Raw genomic sequence first — 21,257 nt, forward strand, 5'->3', positions numbered from 1 at the left:
TTTTGATTTTCTTATACACAATGCTAAGGGTGTGGTCTAGAAACTGGACATAAACTCATGAAAAGCCTAACCAACAACAGCACCACATTTCTTGAATTTCCAGGAACTATAAACTAACAAAGTGAATTAGTAATGGGAAGATTTTATGAATAAGAAAACACCAGTTAGGAAATCTAACACCCAGTTCATATTATGAATCAAAGTAATAATCGGTAACATACTATTAATTTTACAAATTAAAATTCTAATTTCTAAATGGCCAGTGAGAATCTGTAATTTTCTGGTACATTCTCATTAAATAAATTTGGCTTCATTAAGCAGTGCTTACACATATGGTTAACTTCAGGTAAACAAGCAGTTTCCACAATTAGTCATAGTCAGTATATTTTAAAATGTGACTATTTGCAGCTTCCTTGCATAAAAGAGAACAATTGTGAAGCTCCAGTTGCCAAAAAAAGGCCCAATAATCTGAAAATCTTGATTTCTATCACAGCACAATTATTCTGCATCATTAATATAGGTCTATAAACATTAGAGATGCTCTCAAAAAACAGCTTAACCATGTTATTTCTAATAAGGGAAATTATCTTGATGAAAATCTTGCCTGCGAACCCTAAATTAAACTCTATCATGTTTTACTTTAGTGATTTTCAAGTTCAGTGAGGGTCCATATATTCAACTAGAATATAGCCTGCACATTTATAATCAAGTTGTCTAAAAGGAAAAGAAAAAAAGCTTCTATCACATGAGTATGAACTTCTAATTAGTTATAGACATTTAATTTTAATCAGAAATGAACTTTCCTTCTTTCTTGTGACAGAACAAAAATTATAGGTGTCATATTGTGGTCCAGCACTTCAGGTGATGAACTGAAGGATCAAGCGAGCAGGACCTCGTTCCTGAACTCCAGAGGTGACTGAGACCAGAACTCTGAAACATGGGCTAGTCTGTGGTTATGTGAATATACCCTCTGAGTCCAATGGGAAGACTCAGATGCTGGGCTGAATAATACTCTTCTTCCACGTATGTTTTAACATCTTGTTTGCAAAATTGTAACAATACTTTTTTTCCCCTTGAGCTTCATCCATGTTCTCTGCTTAGGTTGTGGTCCTACAGCAGGGATGATCTCTTACTCTGTCTTTATGTGCTGCCTAGCACAATGGGGCTCTCAGCCTGACAGGAGCCTCTAGGCATCAGTGTGTTACAAATAAAAACAGGGACAACAATAAACTGTTGCCTCAGTTTTGAAATGTGCCACTCATTGCTACAAGAACTGGAGCCCACAAAATAATTCTGCAATCTAAGTAGACCTGAAACTGGCACCAGCTAGTAAGCAGCTACTCATGGCAAGAGAAGCTGCTAGAATTAGAGTTATTGCCCCAGTGGAGCAATGAGCCTTCAGAACAAAGAACTATCACACTGCTAAAGTCAGTTTGGAAAAAGTAAATGATGTAGGTAGAACATGAAAAATACACAGTCTTGAGCCAAAGCACTATAGAGCCAACAGCTTTGGATCAGTCCCTATATGCATAGTATATATGGTAAAACCCAAAGCATTCTAAGCTGTTCGGTGTTATAAGTCAAGAATATTTTCTAGAGACACAGGATTTCATCCTGACAGAGTCCCTTCAAGCTCTGCCAAGAAAACTGAACGCTGCATAGGAAAAGTAAATACCTTTCTACACAAAGACCTCCCAAACTAGTTTAAAAAAAATTGAATTATTGTCATTTTTATGTGGTTAAACCATATGAAAGTGATACAAAGAACTCTTCTTAGTTCTAAAATAAACATCCATCAGTGTGGAGTAAGGTTTGTCTGGAAGTGTCTTACTTAACATCTGACACCTGCCTGCATAGAGATGTTTCTCAGTGCACACAGACTGGGTGGCAGCTGTGTATATGCACATGCAACAGGCTAAGTAAATCACATACTATGTCAATACTGGCTTCCCCTTGTCCTCTGCCAACCTGCACATCCTCTGTTGGATCCTGCAGACTGAGAAGTCAACTCAGAGCCCATACATCTCCTCCCTTCCTTTTGGGAGATCTGTTCTTGATCTGGAGCTGCACTTCTGGCAAATCTTCCTGTTTCATAGGTGTGAAAGGCTTTCTTAAGGCTCCTTTAGCAGATTTATCTTGGGTTGAGTAAATATCCTCAGTGTCAGGTCTTAAATGTCATCCAGAAGTGATCTTAAAATTTAGGCAGTAGAGAGAATTACTGTCAATTCTGTTTGGGTAGCATACTTTCCTGCAGTGAAGCTACAGGGTGGAGATGAAGACTCCAGGGTTGGTACCTGGCTTTATAATCAAACTAGTCTCCAAGAAAGAGGCATAAAAGACAAGAATTTAACTAGAACTAATTCTTCATTCAGATCTCAGAGGAAAACAGAGATTTAACTAGGCTTTGAAAAAGCTAATAAAAATTTGATTAAGCAATAAAAATGAAAAGTTAAAGAACTTTTAGATTATCAGCAGTGACAGAAAAATAATTCATACTTAGTTGTTGTTCACTGCCAGCTGACAAAATCTGTTGTTCAGTATCACCAAAGTGAAAGGAAGCTGAACGGGCAGGGAAGGTTTCAGGGGATCATTGTGCACAACGGAGAGTGAGCTGCTTTTCTATGAAAAGAATCTTCCTTGCAAGTGAAGGGAATCCATTAAAGAGATGCCTATGCAGCCAACACATGCAAGCAGATCAAAGGCTCAATGAGAGTGCTCTGGGAGCTGACAGATGTGCCCTGCATTCATTCTGTAGACTTGTCAGTGTCAATATTGCAGCTCATTATAGATGAACATGGAAGGGAGCCAATATTTATAGAACAGAGCCAAATAGGGGAAAATAGAGGAGGACGTCAACATTCAGAGAACAGCGGGTAAATAAGCATGCAACAACTCTAAAAATGGTGCGTTTTGTTGTTGGAATAACCTGATATGTTTTGAGCAATATATAGAAGGTTCCTTACAGTAAAAAAACCTTGCTGTTCCCTTGGGTTGAAGGCAGAGGACATCAACCATTAGAGCAGGTCAGAAAAGAGGTTTTGTGTTTTCCTGCCAAAAGTTCTAACAGTGGGAGGTTGTCTAGTAGGTCTTTCAGGGGACTACTTTAGATGCAGAATACATGAAACACAGAGGAACATGAAAAGACAATTTTAGGTAGGTGAACAGGTTTGGCAAGGAATTGGTTTGAGAGGTTAGCTGCTGAAAAGTACCTCACAAGAGATTTTTACTCTGTATAACTGTGGCACTGATAGCGATGGATGTCTTTGATACAGCTACACAGATCAGATTAGGCTTCATAGACAAACGAGTACCAGTTTCTGTCTCAAGTTTAGGTTGGACTCATGCTTAAAGCAGAAACTTCTTACAAGGAGGTTGTTCAGCTCTTATGTGAGATACAATGAAAATAGGTCCTTGGTAACCCCTTTCAAAAATGAAGATAGGAAACAGTGGGGGAACAGAGAAATGAACGTAAAGGTGGAAAGCTGATTAAGAAGTAATATAGGGAGGTTTGATGAATAAGGCAGAAATTGCATGAATTGCACTTGAAATGACAGATGGCAGAAACTGAACGAGGAGTCAGGGAGGGACACACAGTTTGGGAACTACACCTTGCCCTAAACTTACATTAAAGTAACGAAAAAACACAAGAACCACCAATTTATGAAATAAATTGTGTGCATCAGTCTATGAAGTGCTCTCATACAGTTCTGTAAAGAAGCAGAGGGAATTTAACACCCTGCTGCCCATGACAGAGCTGCTTTGTGTTGAGTGCTCCCTGGCTTTTTTCACACTGGTGCTCTCTGTGCTGGACTGTCTGATAAACCAACACCTCTTCCTAGGCCTAACTTTATGCTACATGGAATATGTTAAAAAGCAGTTCCTAAAGGAGAAATCAACAAGCTTACAGACAAAGAAAGAAAAAGCTCAGCAGGTGAGAAAGATATGTGATGAACTGATCATTTGTAATCTGAAATACAATCTAAAGTGAAGCAATTTAAAAATGGGATAGCTGAAAATGCACGTAGATGGAACAGGAAGAATATACCAGCAGTCTGACTTCACAACTTGTAAGATCAATATTGAAGAACATGTGATTTTGTCCCACAGAGTAACAAGACTCCTAAAATTCAAGAATGCCTTTGCTGAAATGATCAGTGCAGGAAAGAAGTGAAGGAGATGTTACTGGATTGAATGGACAAAGCAAGCAGATTCATGAATGAAACAGTGTTCGGAAAAAATGGAGTGGGCTTAAGTAATTCTCTAGCCAGTCCACGTTTTATAAGCAGTACTGCCACAAAAACAGCAGATAACATGAGCTTCTTTCTGACCTGGCTGGCAGCATTACAGGGATAATATTTTCATTAGGATGAACTGTTCCTGAACTATTTTGCCATGGCAGAAGGTACAAACTGAGACTGTCTTTCAAAACCAAGCATATAAGGTTTTCCTTTAGTTTGTTTGGTAGGTGGATGGCTTGCTTGTGCTTCTGCAGATGTGACAGACTTACCTGGCAGATAGAACATTCCTTGTTTAATCAGTATGGCTCCTTTTATAGGTACTTAATTCACTCCAAACTGAATGGTTATGAAGGCACCTCCTCCATTTACTTTATGTGTGAGTCCTTCTGATGTGCAAGTATAGTACAGAACTGTACAATACATTTGCAACAGTTGGGGTCATTTATTTGTTCTCCTTTTACATACCTTGTCTTTTTATCATGAAGGTTCATTGGTTTGAAAGTATTGGGTATTCTTTAGGCTACTGCTATCATAAGTTACTTCAGCAGTACTGTAAATGGCAGGTATAATGGTGCTCTTCATTTCACCCATTTTTAAAGGTAGCGATGACACAGTAAAATCAGCTGTTTATAAGACCTTGTAGCTTATTTCACAGGTTAATGCTTCAGTGAAAAAGTTAATCCTGGCCATTACACTACAAAACATTTTACTTAACTTTATATTTGGCACAAGAGCAAAGGAGTGCTCTTTATTGTCACTGCTGGGAAAGCTTTCTTTTGGGAGCTGAATCCTGCTGTTGAGGCAGTAAATTAATACACAAGAAAACCGAGGATAAATTTGCAGAAAAAACCCTAAGAATTAGAAGTTCTGAAATGCTGAAGTGAGAGCATATTTGTTCAGAATACTGAAAAATATAAAGTGGAAGTGAATATTAAGTTCTGGTTAGCACAGGCATTAGAGAAGAGAAAGGTAGAGTGAAGTTGACTGTATTAAGGTGGAATTACTAACAGTGCCAGGAAAAAACAGAAGAGGAATTTTCCTCTGCAAAGGGACTCACTAAGTTCCTACCATGACTTTAAAATCACACTCATCACAAACCAAGCTACAAAAAACCCGTGGTGGGGCATGGTGAGATTGTTTGAACACAAAGGTGTACTAACCTGGTGAAATTTGTAACCTGGAGATTTTTTTAGAAGAAAATAATCTACTAGGTATACAGAATTTGGAATAAGAAGTGTTGCCTGCTATTCTTTGAAGTAAGAAGGAAAAATGGTATAAGTTATTAAATAAATAATTTACAATTGCCCTCTAATATTTTATAAACATAGTAGCCTGGATGGAATATAACTTGAAATGGAGGAAAATGTCTATGGGTGAAATCCTATCTAATGAAGGAACCATCAAATTATTTAAAAAAGCAAAGTGGCCGGGAAAGCAGTCTGAAATTTTAAACTAGAAGAGCTGAAGCCAGACTGTAATGGAGACTCCAGACATGCTCCACTGACCTTAGCAACTTGCATGTTGCTCTGCTTCACATTTAGATGTGACGTGCATAGGAAAAGACTGCTTTCTATGGATCCCCTCGGTGACTCCACTGTAGCTGCTGTTGAATGAGAGATACTAAGGAGCATGCAGTTACTGCTCCACCACAGGCAACACATCCATTGAGAATGGGGAAGGGTAGGCTGTCAGACACATCTTGGATAAGCTCTTAACAACTGGAGAGGGTAAAAAAGGGCCGGTTTATTATAAAAATACGGGAGAGAAAGAGAAATGTTTTAAGGTCACAGATTAATACATTTTAAGGCCCAGGTGATACTACAGTAGTGCAGGGTAGTCATACAGGTAACGCAGGTACAGCTAGGGACAGAGCTTCTTTTGATGTCTTTGTACAGTCCTGTCTTTAGCAAAGTAAACTGAGCCAACAGATGTGGTTCTGAGCCTGTGACTCCTGTTTAAGCTGTTTCTCACCCTAAATGCTTCAAATAGGGGTGAATCTACCCTGTCTGACAGCATACTCCTAATGTCTAATTTTCCAATTACTCCACCAATGGTTCAAGCTATGGCCTGTGATCCCAGAAGGCTTTGTGGGTTACAACTTAAGAGACTGTCACAGACATTCTCAATGCACTTCAGATCAAAATAGACTTAAATACATCCCACTTAAAAAAAATATTCAGGGGTTTCTGAGGGGTTGAACATCTTTTTGTGGCACAGAGACAGTAACACCATCATTGCCTCATTAATGTTAGTTGTAAATTACAGCTCTGAGGACTGACTGCAACAAAACAAGAACTGGCATCTCCAGTCAGTAAGGCTATCCTGCAGTATCCGTAGACATAATGACTTGCAAATCTTTAAACCTTTTTCATGAACTAGACAGATATGCTCTAATATTTCACTTGAGCGATGCAAAACACCCTGCCACTAACAGAGGTCGCCTTTAATGGATTAAAGAAAGCTCTGGCCCTGCTACACATATTGAATTAATTTCAGATTGTTGATGGGAGCCCATCTTACACTACGTCTGACCTACCAGTAACCTAATACTTCATGTCTCCAAATGAATCAGAAAACATGTTTATCTTTTTCTCCTTGATGGTTTGACTTCATCTGGGAAATGAAACAGAGCAAAACAGACGGACAATCCTGCATTCATCAAATAAACATTAAAATAATAACAGGTAATTTATTGCAAAACCACAGACAAGCAGATGCAGGGAAAAAAAAAAAAAGAAAAGGAAGAGAAAAAGAAGATACTGTGCAATGAGCTAGAGCCCAGCCTACCTCAGGCTACCTTGACCCTTCAGCTAGGTATCAGGACCACTCAGATGGTTTCCTATCTTTTCTTGCTAACAACAGAGGCAGAGCTAGAAGGAGTGAAGGGGGAGTGTTGTGAATTTGTGTGCTATTCCTAGAATGATCTTTTTTTTCCCACTTGTTTTGTTTTGTAACATTCAGCTTTTTTATCCCTGTTTGTTGTACAGGGATAAAAGTTCAGTTTTGAAAATATGCAAGAACAAAATTGTAGAAATTGCCTGGAATTTCATCCATTTTCAGCCATCTGGCTTTCATTGCTTCTCTCCACTCCTCCATACATGTTTACCAAATCTTTTCAACACACATTGACCAAACTATTGAGCAGTTATAATTAATGACACAGTTACAACATTCTATTTTACCCCTTTGGTAGAGTTTGTTGGCTCAGCATGAGGTGCTTATGCTGTTGCTGTTATAAAAAAGAGCAATTATATCTGAGTAGATGATGACTGCCTCTGTATTTTGGGTTGTGGAGGCTGAGGAAAAGACACATTTTGGATGTGAGTAATTTTGTTGGTGAAAACAATAAAGCCAACACTGAGAAAATGTCAGGGTTTTTTGATTATTTTTATTTTTTTTTTAGTAATTTGGAATACAAACATAGCAATTGGCAAAACTGAGTGATCTGCCCTTTTGTTTTTTGAGATTAGCAAAGAAACTTCTAGACATTGAACATCTATTCTGCATGTACATCTGGGAAAACTTTGCTCTGCTCAAGTACCACTATGTAATTCTGGAAGTGATGTAGCTTAACTGACACAAATTAAGTAACTGAATGACTGAATTAAAATGTTCATAGTGTTCTTCATTCCCCTATTTCCTGGAGAAAGCATGCTGGTTTTCCTGGTATATCAAAACAGGCTATATCCTTTTTATGGAAATATCAAACAAGAGCATGCCAAATTAATGATATAAAATTTTATCCTGTACCTACTGTGCTGAAAATCAGTTACTAGCTCTCATCTTAGCAATCACCTCCAGAGTGGTTCACTATTTCTTAGTTCAGAGCAAAATGGGAAATTTTGTTATACTGTTTTCCTGGATGAAAGAGACTGAGCTTTTTTTCTGCTATTGTTTTTGAAGCAACAAGAAAAAAACTCTCAACAAAGTCTGAAACTACAGGAAACTCAGATGCTTTGGGATTTGAACATGGATGAAATCTACAGTTTTCATGTGCAACTCTTCCTGGTTCTTCTTTCTTCTGTAAGAATTTTAAGCATGAGACTTTGCTGACTCATATAGCTGTGAATAGTTGAACACAGATTTATGTGGTTTAGTTTTTCTGTCTCTTTTTAAAGGACTCAGAATGTCAATGTGCTATTGATGATATGCTACTAATGATATTAAGCCAGAATTTCAATGAAAATGATAAAGCTTTCTCAGCTGCTATACGAGCACCATCACCTTTCAGTGTTTTCATAAATCTGAACTATTGCCAGTATACTTTAGCTTTTAATAAAATTTGTTCCAGGAAAGATCAGAGCAATTAGGAACTTAAGAGGATGACGATACCACAGAGTGTTTTCAAGGTGAAACATTAAGCGAGCAACGAAGTCTTCTAGCCTGTCCACATCTATTATTAGTAGGGAGCAAGAAGAAGACCAACAGTGAAGATCCCTTTAGCATCACTCTTCTTGAGTGTCCAAAAAGAATGATGAAACAAAACCAGAATGAAATTACTCTTCACTGACTACTTCTACAGGTCTGTCTAAAAATGTATGCCTTCTGACCTTCCGGAAAGATTCAGTGGTTCAATGCTTTTGTTTATCTGTATTAAAATAGACAAACCAGTTGTTGACTAGGAGAGGCTTACATGACTAACCCTTTGAGAGGCTACAGAGAACACCACATGTAACCAAAAGTGCCTGCAGCAGAAGCAACATGAAGTTTGGAAGTTCTAATTTTTAAGTGTTCTTCCACTTAAGTTAAACAAGATCTTGAACTGTATTAAATTCTAAGCATGCTGGGCTGTTTTGGTTCAAGAAACATAACTGGAATAATTTATTTAAATACATTAGGAGGGATTTTTTTTTTCTCTTGGGCAAGACTTCTCAGCTTCTTTATGCTGCGGACAACATTCCTTGTCTGCTGAGACATTCATTACCACCTCAGTTGTCTTTTCATCAGACTGCCTCCTCTACCCACCACAACTGCATGCTCCGAGTCACTTACACATCAAGGACATTTTAGGAAAGCGGTTGTTATACTTTGAGCTTCCGTTAATGCACTTTAGCAGCTGGAAAACGAAGAGAAGAGCCAACACTATGAGACCAGCAAGCATTCTTTATAAGCCATCAGTGAAAGCTCTGGGAAATATCAATGGTTCCCAGATCACATTTTGGGAACTTCTGTAACAAGGATCTAAGTTCACAGCCACAGTGTATTAGAAGTTTTGGACTTGTAAGTCAGTATCAATGCCTTCTTCAGCATTCATAAGGACAGGATTTTAGCCTAAATTTCCACCAGATTCCTGGATCAAGATTTCTTGAATTATAATACTGAAGCATTTTATGATTAAGAAAAGAATAAAGCCCTAAAGCCTTTATTTTTTATTTTCTTTGTTTTTATTTTTTCTTTCTTATGTGTTTTTTTTTGAAGTCTTAAGACTGTTGCAATTAATTATTATAAAGACTAATCTTTATACACTAAATATTATCAGTCTAATTGATATACCATTGTATTTAATACAATGGCATTAATAGACACAGAACTTCAGAAGTTTGCAGGAAATAAGTAAGTTATCCTGTCACAGCCTGCCTGGGAGACACATGAACTTTCTTTCTTGCCTCTTTTTCCATTAGCCGTGCTGCCTGCTGCCTGCAGCCTTGAGTTTTAGGCCTCCTTGCTCTTAACAGAGGAGCCATTTTGCAGAACACGTGCTGTTCTTCATTCTGCGCCGCTTAAATTTCTGCAGACAGGCAATTTCCTCCAGACCAAGGGGGCTGGAGGGAGAGGAGATGTATATACAGGGAAAGGAGTAATTTCCCCTTTTCTCAGTTGCAGCCCTAGGGGTGGATGAAAGCTTCGTAGTCTCCCCTCACTGCCTCAGTCCCCTTTCACCTCTGCTTCACAGCCTGATACTGACCTACAGTATGATAATCTTGTAATCCATGGAGCGAACAACATGCCCAAGGTTGCTTTAAACTAGCTCCACTCTGGTAGCAAGGTTACCACAGTGGTATGGATTATCATACAGACTAATTAAAAAAAAGCATCCACTCAATTTATCAGACTACTTTTGTAACAGAACTCACATAAATACTGGCCTACATGAGTGTGCCTTATTTTTTCTTAACCAGCGAATATTTATTTTCAATGTCAGAATCGATGGGTGATCAATCTGTTACGATGCACTCTCAGCTCCAGTGATGTTATTACCTATCAATTACAGTGAGATTCCCACCTGCAAAGTTCTTTTCAAGTATTAATACAATATTTGTTTGTTTTTGCCAGCAATACAGACCATTTAACAAAATCAGGGTTGCAATATCCTCATAAGCAATTCCTGTAATGCTATGGTGAAATGTGTCAGCCTATTTGACTCTTTTTGCCACAGACTCAAAATCCTGATTATCCAATCAGTTATTTTTGTCCTTATCATTCTTGGATGCTGGCCATATATGACACCGTATTTGATTTTTCATGTGAACCTTCTCTGTGTATCCAAAATCTGCTAATATTCATAATGATATAACTCTGTATAGGCTGCTGTCATATAAAGCATACATACACCTACCATTATACACTCTAAGGAATATCTACCATCTGGACAGCACTGAGTGTTTTAAATAGTTCAAAGTTATAAATCAATGTATTTCAAACCTGCCACACTACCAGAGAAGAGTAAATGCACCTGTGTACAGCTGGGAATAAAGACAATATGTATACAGTACGTCTTGAAGACTTGACTGGCCTAGGTTTATTTAAATAAACCATTGGAACCACAGACAACTGTTTTCTGTTGTGGAGCATAAAAATGTGTATCTCTGCAGAAAAAGATCTGCTATTTTTAAGGCCAGGATTCTGGAACCTGCCTGAAGCCAGGGAGGAACAGGTTCTGCAAAACCTTTTGCGAAAGTGGAGGCTGGAGAAGTCTCCTTAAACTTGACATGACTCTGGGTAAAGTTAAGCCAACCCATAACTGTCTCCCTGCAGAACCTGAGTAGGCAAGCCATCTGAATTTTGATCTTTGGTTTTACTACAGCTTTGCACTTCCTAGTCGATATGACTGTGGTGTAAGGATGCTGTAAGCCCCTGCAGTCTGAGAAAGAGCATGTGTGAGGCACTGTGTGCCTCCAGAATGAAAGGCCACTGAGTCTGGGGTCACAACTTACTTAAAATGCTTTTTTTTGTATGGCTAGTGTTGTTTAAATAGCTCTGGCCAACTCACTGCACTACAAACACCCACACGTATGTATTAGTTTTGCTTTTATCATGGATTCTTCAAAATGTCTGGACAAGACTGAAGAGCCCTGGCCTGTGTAGCCTTACCTTTGATAACACTACCAACCTGCTACCTTACACAGCAGCAGAGTTTTGCTCGCTCACAACAGCTCTGCTCACTTCATGTCAGTTAAAGGGAGTCCCTGGGGGAGTGACATGGATCTGCTGAGCCCAGACAGCTAAGTCTGTGGTACTACAGCTTGAGGAGACATCTCAGGCTCATGTCTGTATGTTTTACTCCTGTACTCCAGGAATCATTTCAGTGATACCCAGATCTAAGCATCCCTGGCCCCAAACATCTCAGATTCATGGGGAGCTTGAAGATCAGTTTCTCAACTTTATCAGTGGTCACATCCCTCGTAAGAGAGATGAGACAAAATGTAAGAAGATAAGACATAAGATATAATAAGCCTACCTTGGGGGGCAAGGGTCCAGGCTACAGGCTTTCAGCAGCTGTGGAGGGCGGCGGCTGGTTACACACAGCATCTCTTCTGCGGTCTCCCTGGTTTGTTTGTTCAGGCAGGTCACCACAGCCTCCTGGACACCTGCACGCAACAATGCATGGTCACGGTCAGCTCTCTGCACCTGGAGGGCCAACTGAAGGCAGGGGCAGGCTGCAAAGAGGAAGGAAGCTGCTTCCTGCATGGCAGTGAGGTGTTGGCTGTCCACATCCAAATGCTCTGCCTGATGGTCTTTGAGGAGTATGGTATGAGTGTCTATCAAAGGGGGATGTTTCCCAGCACAGCGCAGCTGAGTAGGGAAAATCACAGCTCTTTTCTCCCTTCTATAGGGGAAAGCTTTTATCTGCAACTTGCAATTTTCCAGACACTGTCATAAATTGTTTACTGCACCTTTTATATCCAGACCAGATGGTCTGGCCAGAACACCTCATAGTTTACTTGCCCTTGCTTTCAGTATCACTAGGTGTCTTAATCACAATGAATGTCCCTAGGTTCATTCACCACTTGCCTTCCCCAGACAGAAAATTCTTCAGTGCTCTGTAGTGCCTTATCCTTTCACTATAAGTGCAATAAGGCTGTTTATTTGTCAGTCAAGTAGGATAAGACATGAAGATGGCCTTGACTTCAGCATGCTGTATTTTAAGCAACAATATGATTGCTATGCATGCAAATGTAAAGTAAAACAAAGTCAGACAGTTCAGCTGCTCTCAGTTACTCTTCTGCATCCACAGACCTGCTTCTAAACTGAAGATGCTAACCTGCAGGGTTCATCTGAGAGCTGGAACAGAACAGGGGTAGCGGTTGGGACTAAGAGAGAAGCTTGGAGATTATATTCTAACTCAGGAAATCCTGGGTGATATCAATTCCTATTTACTCTTCAGCATACTAGTTTCTCTGTCTCATTTTTCCTATGATTAAGGTGGAAATATTACAATTTTTTTTGATCACAACATTAGAAAGCTAGAAAATTAGGGACTGCAACACTACATGTCATAGAAGAGTACTTAGTGAGAAAGGATCTACTTCTTCCCCAGGGGGTCCAAGGATAATAATTGGTCTCAACTTCAAAAAAATCTAACCCACAGTGGTTCAAGCAAAGTGGAAGTATGCTTTTTACATGCATTCCTACTTCCTGAGTTAGGAAAAGATTAGCTGAACTTGTAACAATTGCATCATCTCAAGTCCAACAATTAATTTTCCAGAATACCTCACAATCTTTTGAAGATACTGATTTTTTTTTTTTAAGTTTTGAAAGAGTTTGAACAGCTCTGAGAGCAGTATAACAGAACTGACGATACCCAGTGCTGTTCCTGATGCCAGAGCACAAGTCATTAAGCAAACAATGATATAGTATTATTCAATAGGATGGAAGTGCTGCAACTTATTGTAGTTCCTGTACTGCTGAAACTATGCATAGGTTTGTTCCTCTTATCCTCAGTACAGGCTGAGGAAAGGCCCACAGTGAAGTGGCATGCTGAGTGTTTTATTGGCTCCTATGTGTTCAAGCTTATTCAGGGCATGCCTATAACTCAAGGATAGGCAGTGTCTCCTCTCCACTGCACTCAAGGTGCTGAAGAAAAGAAAGAAATTAGACATTTTTGGACATGGACATCAACATCAAAATTAGCAAAGTCCTTGAAGTCAGCCAACTTTCTTGTGGGTTTCTTCTTTACAAGGTGGCCCCATATTTTTAAGCTCTTTTGCTATTCAAGTACTCGCCCAAAATACTTAAAAAAACTGTAAAAAGGATAGCGCATTGAAATAATAAGATAAATGGCAACGATTTATTTCTAGGAAAAGAAACCAATGAAATTTCTATACACAAGCAATATGTTCTCCACCCTGTCGTGCTCGGTATCTTCCCAGCGCAATCATTTTTTTTATTGAGGATGTTATCGTAATGTACCACAAACACAGGTGTATGAATTGATTCCTCAGGACAGACTGCTTCTGGCTGCAGAACAGAAGTGATTCTCTAGCTGACGGGAAATGGCACTGTGTGCGTTACTGGTCTCTGTTTTGCATTGATCACTTGTGCAGGCCTGGCAGCAAGACAATCAGATGAAGCTAGGAGAGAAGGTCTGCTAATCCAGAGGTATGGAAACCAGGTAAGTACTCTTAACTCTGTGGAAGGAAACCACTGAGTCCTGCCATATGCTGGTGACATCATCCTGCCTACCAGGGATACAGCTCACTCACCATCTCTATGTGCTGGGTATTTTCCTTTCCAGATCAAGATTTTGTAAACTTTTACAGCTTCAATTCCTCCTCTCTGAAGAGTGTCACTAATGAGCTCTTGATCAATGATCATCAATTACTTTAACACTTTTCCATTGTCTGCTTTGGTGCTGACTATCCAAAAGGGATTGACTGCAAGGTCTTGAATTCAGTCTTTTCTTTGTTTCTCAGAGATGGTTTTGTTTTATCAAATTCATATAGACAAGCTTTGATACTACTGTTCTTCAGTTTTCAGTATTCAACCTGCTCCAGACCTCCTCATGAGTTCATTCCCTGTGCTTATTCCTGCCACCTAAGTAATCTCCGATTGTATTTCCAATAATTTTAGCCTATCCTACCAGTATTCTACTCTGCTCACTATAATTCCCTTTCAGAGATCTTACAATTTTTTACCTTTTAAAAAATTACCAGTATGACCAGTAATCTTGCCTGACAGCATGGGTACTGAAGAAAAAGGGCTCCTGCCTGAACTGAACCAGTCTGTGGTTACTAGACGATGTATTGACAGAAGTTTCTGGCTCTAAATGGTTTGTGCCAGGGAATAAAAAAAATAATAATAAAAAATGAATCTGGCTTTCTTCAGCAGCAAACAAATGTGCTCAGAATCACTTCCTTCAGCTTCTCCTTGAATCTGGCACTGAGAGTGTCAGTGTACTGAAAACACCTGTCCCTCTGTTTTTGATAGGTCAATAAGGCAAATGGTTATAAGCTTTAAATCAAGGATGGATCACTGAACATTTAGAGAATATAAAGACCTTTATCAGTCAGAAGTTTCATGGTATAGGGATAATTAAAAAATGTGTATGAACTTCCAGAATTTTATTTGCCAAGCAACTAAATTCTAAACATTATTTACTGCACAATACTACTAGAATAAAAAGTTGCTTGCTTTAAAATTGCTTTCCCTGAAAAAATAAATCAGTTCTCAATAGGAAATCACTGTATAAAAAGGTGTAAGGATAGGATGTGAATCTAGGCAGTTTGAATTCACTTTCAAAATACCATCAAATGAGGTTTTCTGTGTTTATATCTACCAGAATAGAATAATTGTTACATGATATTTGATGACAGCTCTGGGAAATGCAGCCACTGACAGCAGACTAAATAACTAACTAATTCCTTCTGGTTGTTACTTCTGGGAGGTGAAAGGTTACTTCTGCATCTATCTAATTTCTTCTCTTGAGACTCCAAACCCAATAAAATTAGTTTGACAGGTCTTGCACCTATGGCTACAAAAATATCTGACTTAGCATCTGCTAATCTGGAAAATTTGGAGTTGACATCAGATGAAAATAAATTTCCCTCTTCAAGCTAACAGTTTCTGCTGACAGTTGAAAGAGATTAAATTTATAAAGTAACATGTCTCTGTCATATCAGTCTCTGTGAGTTATAGTTGAAAAATACACACATAGTCACTATATTCGGAGAAATTACCCCAAGAGGATACTTCTAGAATCTATTCAGGTTTCAGTATTCACAATATAAGTGTGACAAATTGTTACTGCTTGCTGGTAGCTTCAATATATGACAGATACTCCTGTAAGTCAGTGTTTGTCACCACTTAGCATACACTAGTGTGTCATATTTTTTATGTAGGAAACAAAGCAATAGTAGCAATGGACTGATAACATTCTGTGAACTGCTCTAAAGACTGCCTACCATCAGCAAGCTAAAAGTAAGCACAGAAATTGCATTATTTTCTACTGTGTTTTTTAAATTTGTAATTGATTACTGGTGTACCCGTAGAGATCACACTATTAATGCTGAGTGATTTCCAGTTCCATATTTATCTACACTAATCCTTTTTTAAATAGCCTGAAACTTGTAAAAAGTCAGCAGCAGGAGAAGTCTAATTCTAAAAGTACCGGAGTGGATGTATTTCTCAGAACTAGCTAGACAAAATGATGGGATAAAAAAAAGAAAAGATACCATAGAACCGTGCATTAATAGTCTGTGACATGGGGAAGCTGAGACCATGATTAACTTTGGGCAACTCCAAGTGCCAAGCTTGCTAGCTTCAGACAATCACACCATTAGGGCTTTTTTACCATATGTTTTCTTTTGCCCTGGAATTGGAGCTGATGTCACTTAGTGGTAGCAGTTGGGGAACCAGCTGAGCCCTTAGAATATTGATAATTCAGTGCATCTGCTATGGGTGGACGATTTATTCCACGTTTATACTTGCACAGTACAGATCGAGAGATAAAAGCTAAAAATGACACATGATTCTTAGTCTGTACACCAGACCACTTTAACATTCATCTTTTTTGTGTAGTGCCTTCTGAGTGATCAGCTGATACAAGGAAAGAGACCTGTGATACACTGGATCACTCTTGGTGACAGCCTGCTCATGGAGCCTGAAAGTCCTGAGCAAAAACATGTTGTGCACATGCTTTTTTCCCACTGTTTTCAGTCATACCTTTTCAAATACAGCTGGACTGAATGATCTTACAGTTGGTCTCAATGATCTTAAAGGTCTTTCCTAACCTAAATGATTCTATAATTCTAAATAACTGTGGCAAAGCAGCACATCTGTGGGTGTCAACTGCAAAGCACACACTTGAAGAGGGAAAGCAAATCCATCATAGAAACATTATGCACTTACCTCCACCACAGGACTCTGAGCATTCCGTAAAGCCCTCGTATTCCCAGTCATAGAGCTCATCAAAATCCTGCAAGCTACCATACAGCAGGTCACTTTCCTCTGGGGTATACTCAGTCACCTCCCCACTGCAGGGGCCACTGTAACAGGCTCTCTGAGACACAGGTTTGGGACCTTCACATTCGTCGATGGGCAAGTCAGCCACAGACTGAGAGAAAGAGAGGAGCACCTGACATTTCACAAGCCGCACCTGACTGCCCACTCCACAGGTGACACTACAGGTGGACCAAGCCTCAGGAATAAACCTGTGAGAGAAAAAGAGCAAGAAAATTTATGTCCACAACCAACCAGGCAAGTATAGTCCTGTCCAGGCTAAATTCTGTTTAATGAGAGCCAAATGCTTCACCTCACCATAAGACTATTATGAAATACACATAAAAGCCTTAACATATTGTGGACAACTCAATGGCAACATTGGAAGGTCTCTCAAGTACTCATGTGTAGTGTCTCCTTACATCCAGGAAGAAAGAAACATGCTTAAAGCACCTGCTTTGATCCTGAAATGTCTCAGTGCGAGGCATCCTGCAATCTCCCAACGTGCATCGTGATCCCCCTAACTACTTTTTTCTAGTATTCAATGTAGATCACCTTTGCCTTAGTTGATATCACAATTATGTCTATTAAGTAATAATATTTACTAGACTTATAAGTTCAATACTAGTAAGTATTGAACAGGCTTCTGTTATCAGCTAGTTGCAGCATTACATGGAAAATAATTTCATTGTTCGTGTATTGCAGTAATAATTTTTAAGCCTTAATTTGAAGCTATAAAATACATGCTGAAACCACCATCTCTTTAGCTGCTTTTATTTTTTTGTCCTAGCACATTTAATTCCCCTTCCCATTAAAAAAGCAGCATTCCATTTTATTCTGTATTCCTCTGGCTGCTCCTGTTGTCTCATCTATTAGGAACATTTACATGCTCCAAATTTTTGCCTCTGAAAGTCCATACATACTTTCATAGAAGGACCTTGCAGTCATGATTAAAATAAGCAAAATGGACTGAATTCCAGTTTTTCCTTCTTTTCCTCAACAATAGAATATTTTCTTAATTTTCCTGTGTTGTTGCCACTTTTTCAACATCTTAAAAAAATCAGTGTTAGGAAATTGGCCTAACATTTTAATTAATATAACATCAAGTAGAAGGGTCACTTTCAGTTTCATACCACACCATTACCACCTTGTGTAAATGTAACAGACCTTGTTTTGGTGAGCTCATCTTGATCTCTGCTGATTCCGAAATCTTTCTGGAAACAATGGTTCCAGAGTACGCCATGACCTGCATTACTTTATGCTCTAGATACCTCACATTGGTGGTATTAAAGCACTGCAATAATGATTCCAGGTCATAGGCACTGCAGTAATGAATCAGGGTTGCAGGGTGATTCAGATAGCTTTGTCTGATTGTCTTGTCTTCTTTATTAGCCATTCTGCCAAAATTTCTGCCATGAGCAAATTCTAAGACAGTGCTTGTAGATACACTAGGAGGGCTAGAACAGAAGAGCAATCCTTTAAGAAGCTCACAGGAACAATCCCTATTGACAACACTTTCCCATTAACAGTAATTGTCTGGGATCTGTCAGCACCTTCAAACTCAGCAAGGTTCCTGACTGGAACAGCATAGTCTTCTAGAGCAGAAAGTGTGCCTGACCCACATTTTGTGGGTGTTTATAATGTCTTATTATAAATCCAATATCTACTTCTAGCAATATACGCAGGAGGTAATAGAAAGGAAAGAAATGGATTATATATATTATTAGAACATTTGAAACTGTTTATAATGCTGCTACAAAGACCACAAGTTTTCTTTCTGGAGCAAAGCCTTTGAGAAACTAATGATGCAAAGTAATTCCATTTCACTACTCTGAGACATTTTATCTTAAAATAATGGTCTTGTTTCAAAGTTGATATCCTTCAATTTGAAAGGATTATAGTCTTTAACAGTACAGCTGGGCCACTCAAATTGTTTTTTCTGACTGTGCAACTGCTATAATACTATTTTGATGTGGAAAATCTCCTGTCAGAGATTAAACAGTCTATGTCAGCCATTGACACTTCAATATTTTGATTAGTTTAAATGTATAGCTTCTTGACCTGACAGACTAAGAGCCAGAAATCCTAATCAGGTTACAAAAAGAAAAGGCACTGGTCTTCATCAGAAATTGTCTTCCTCATATTTTTTAACACTATGAATAGTTGTGTACCTTTGCTTTGTTGAAGAGCTGCTGTATTCCAAACCAAAAGGGATAATACTTTGCCAGGTACCAAAATTATTCTTTTAGGAAAACAGAGGTACTTCATATACTCAGAATATTTACACATGATGTATATCACACGTAGAAACACATGAACAAAAGAGAGAGGACACAAACAGGAAGTAAGAGCACTATTAAGGCAGACTAGATCCTTTTTGAAATAAGGCTTTATCTATAAATGCCACAGGTTATTTTATTTTACCCTAGTCAGCAACTCATAATGAAAACACTGGAATACCTTCAGGAAATTATATTTTATTCATCTATCTAGGTCCAATTTCTACATTTTAAGTGATAAATTTGGAAGTGTAAATTAATTCTAATATAACTGTTGGCTGCTAAAGAGGCAATTGGTAGAATCAAAGGAGTTGAAAACTGGAAAATGCAGGGGAAAACCCAAGAAAACCCTGCAAACAAAATCTCCATTTAGAACTTGTCATCAGATACTGAACATGTATGTAATGTGAACGTATAATATAAATATACAATGGTTCTGAATCTTCCATCATCCTAAACCCAGGAAATTACAAAGGCTTTCAAATATCTTTGTGTGGTCATTAATGATAAATGTTGCCAAATGGTGAGTACAAAACACAAAAAGTATGTGTAATAAGCAGTCAGTTCCATGGGTTTAAAGTTATTTGTTCTGCATATATTGTACTTGCCGCTGTACAGCATCATGATTTTCTGTATGCTAACATCTGAGTCTTCTTTGAAAATGGAAGTGGTGGAATAGATGTACTGAGAAGCCAGTTTTTTAGAAAACATGAAATGATGGAGGTGTTTCAGTTGTCACTGCATGTTGCTTAATTAAATCCCGCTGTAACAATAGTCCCCATAATAACAGCCCTAATAAATAAGAAAAAGATAGTAACTAGTTCTACTAATGTGGCAGTAGTAGCTGTCAGCCAGAACGTAATTGTGCTAAGAACTCTACAAATGTAAGTTAAAAAGCTGCCGCTCGCCTCAAAGAGGTTACATGGGTCCATAGCTCTTAGCACATTTCTCGGTGATTAACATTATGTCATTGCCTCAGAGTTCATCTATTCCCCTGCCCAGCAGACATGACAATGCTTCTTCCCCAGAGGAAAAATACAGCAGTGTGTTCTGAGAGCTCTGATGAATATCTTAAAGAAGAGTCTTTTACTCCTATTTTGAAGAGATCACTATAAAGTGGAGAAGTGAAGGCTGGAAAGACGGAAAATCATGGCCTTGCTTTGCTATGACTGACTTAGCCATGTCTGCTGCTGCTCAACTGCTGGATCATTGACTGCTTTACAGCACCCAGCTGTGGGACAGCTGAAGAGTTGCTCTGCCTGTCACCCTGCACCAAGAGGGCATCTCCATGGGCAGCAGTGGTCTGAAGCTGGAAAAGGAAAAGTGTTGGAACGAAAGGTGGAAAACTCTCCAAAGAAAACTGGTTGAAAAGTGAATGGTGTCTGTACACAAATGCTTATTCTTTTTCTTTGCCCTGTGGGAACTTTTATGGTGATGGACCAGCAACCTTTTCCCATTAGATGAACACCCTCACAAAATAGTGATTTACAAGAGACATTGCATCTTTCAGTGGTTTCTGTTAGCAGTTGAGGTTTCACAGTTTGCACAAGATTGTGTTCAGCTGAAGGGACTATTGTTGCACCATTTTTCATGTGCATATTAGCCTACACTGTAGGAATGTGTTCTAGGAACAGAGGAAAAGAAATGTGTTGCCACTGACATTGGTGGACCTCTGCAGGAGTCATTCAGGTGTGAGCTGGTTTTGGCTCATTGCTTTTGTAGTGTATTGCAATCACTGAAAATATATTTTAAGGAAATTTTAAAATGACAGCCAAACCAACTTACCAAGTGTATATATAAAGCCCTTAATAAAAAATATTGGTCAAACTATGAAATGCACAGCAGTCCAGCCTTCACACTGCACATCCAATGTACCTGTAAGTACAAGTGAACTGCAGCTGTCCACAGAATTTCATCCCTTGCCCAACTCAATGTCGAAAAGACTATTTGCACTTGTATATATTATTAGTTACATTCATACATGAAAATGTCTCTTTCAGTAAACAGTGCGTCTAGTGTTTGAAAAAAACTACTTCCTTTCTTTAAATAATACAAAGGGAAGGTATTTTAAAATCCAGCATTT

At 38.7% G+C, this 21,257-nt stretch overlaps 1 protein-coding gene and 2 long non-coding RNA genes across 3 annotated transcripts in view; 2 read left to right on the forward strand and 1 right to left on the reverse strand.

Moving 5' to 3' along the window:
* The window catches only part of LOC114013323 (uncharacterized), a 36,013-nt gene extending 29,832 nt beyond the window's left edge, over positions 1 to 6,181 (forward strand). The window contains exon 3 of the long non-coding RNA XR_003556236.2: positions 821 to 6,181. This is a non-coding gene — a long non-coding RNA (uncharacterized LOC114013323). The remainder of the gene's footprint in view (positions 1 to 820) is intronic.
* Positions 1 to 21,257, reverse strand: part of ADAMTSL1 (ADAMTS like 1) — a 192,338-nt gene that overhangs the window by 61,295 nt on the left and 109,786 nt on the right. The window contains exons 14-15 of the mRNA XM_027792781.2: positions 16,806 to 17,107; positions 11,917 to 12,046 (exon numbers count right to left, since the gene is read on the reverse strand). Of these exons, the coding sequence (XP_027648582.2) occupies positions 11,917 to 12,046; positions 16,806 to 17,107 (432 nt within the window). The remainder of the gene's footprint in view (positions 1 to 11,916; positions 12,047 to 16,805; positions 17,108 to 21,257) is intronic.
* Positions 6,182 to 9,610, forward strand: LOC129782758 (uncharacterized). The gene is made up of 2 exons (XR_008744825.1): positions 6,182 to 6,922; positions 8,142 to 9,610. It is a non-coding gene; the product is annotated as an uncharacterized LOC129782758 (long non-coding RNA).

The sequence above is a fragment of the Falco peregrinus genome, chromosome Z (genome assembly GCF_023634155.1).
Source record: "Falco peregrinus isolate bFalPer1 chromosome Z, bFalPer1.pri, whole genome shotgun sequence".
NCBI classification, from domain to species: domain Eukaryota; kingdom Metazoa; phylum Chordata; class Aves; order Falconiformes; family Falconidae; genus Falco; species Falco peregrinus.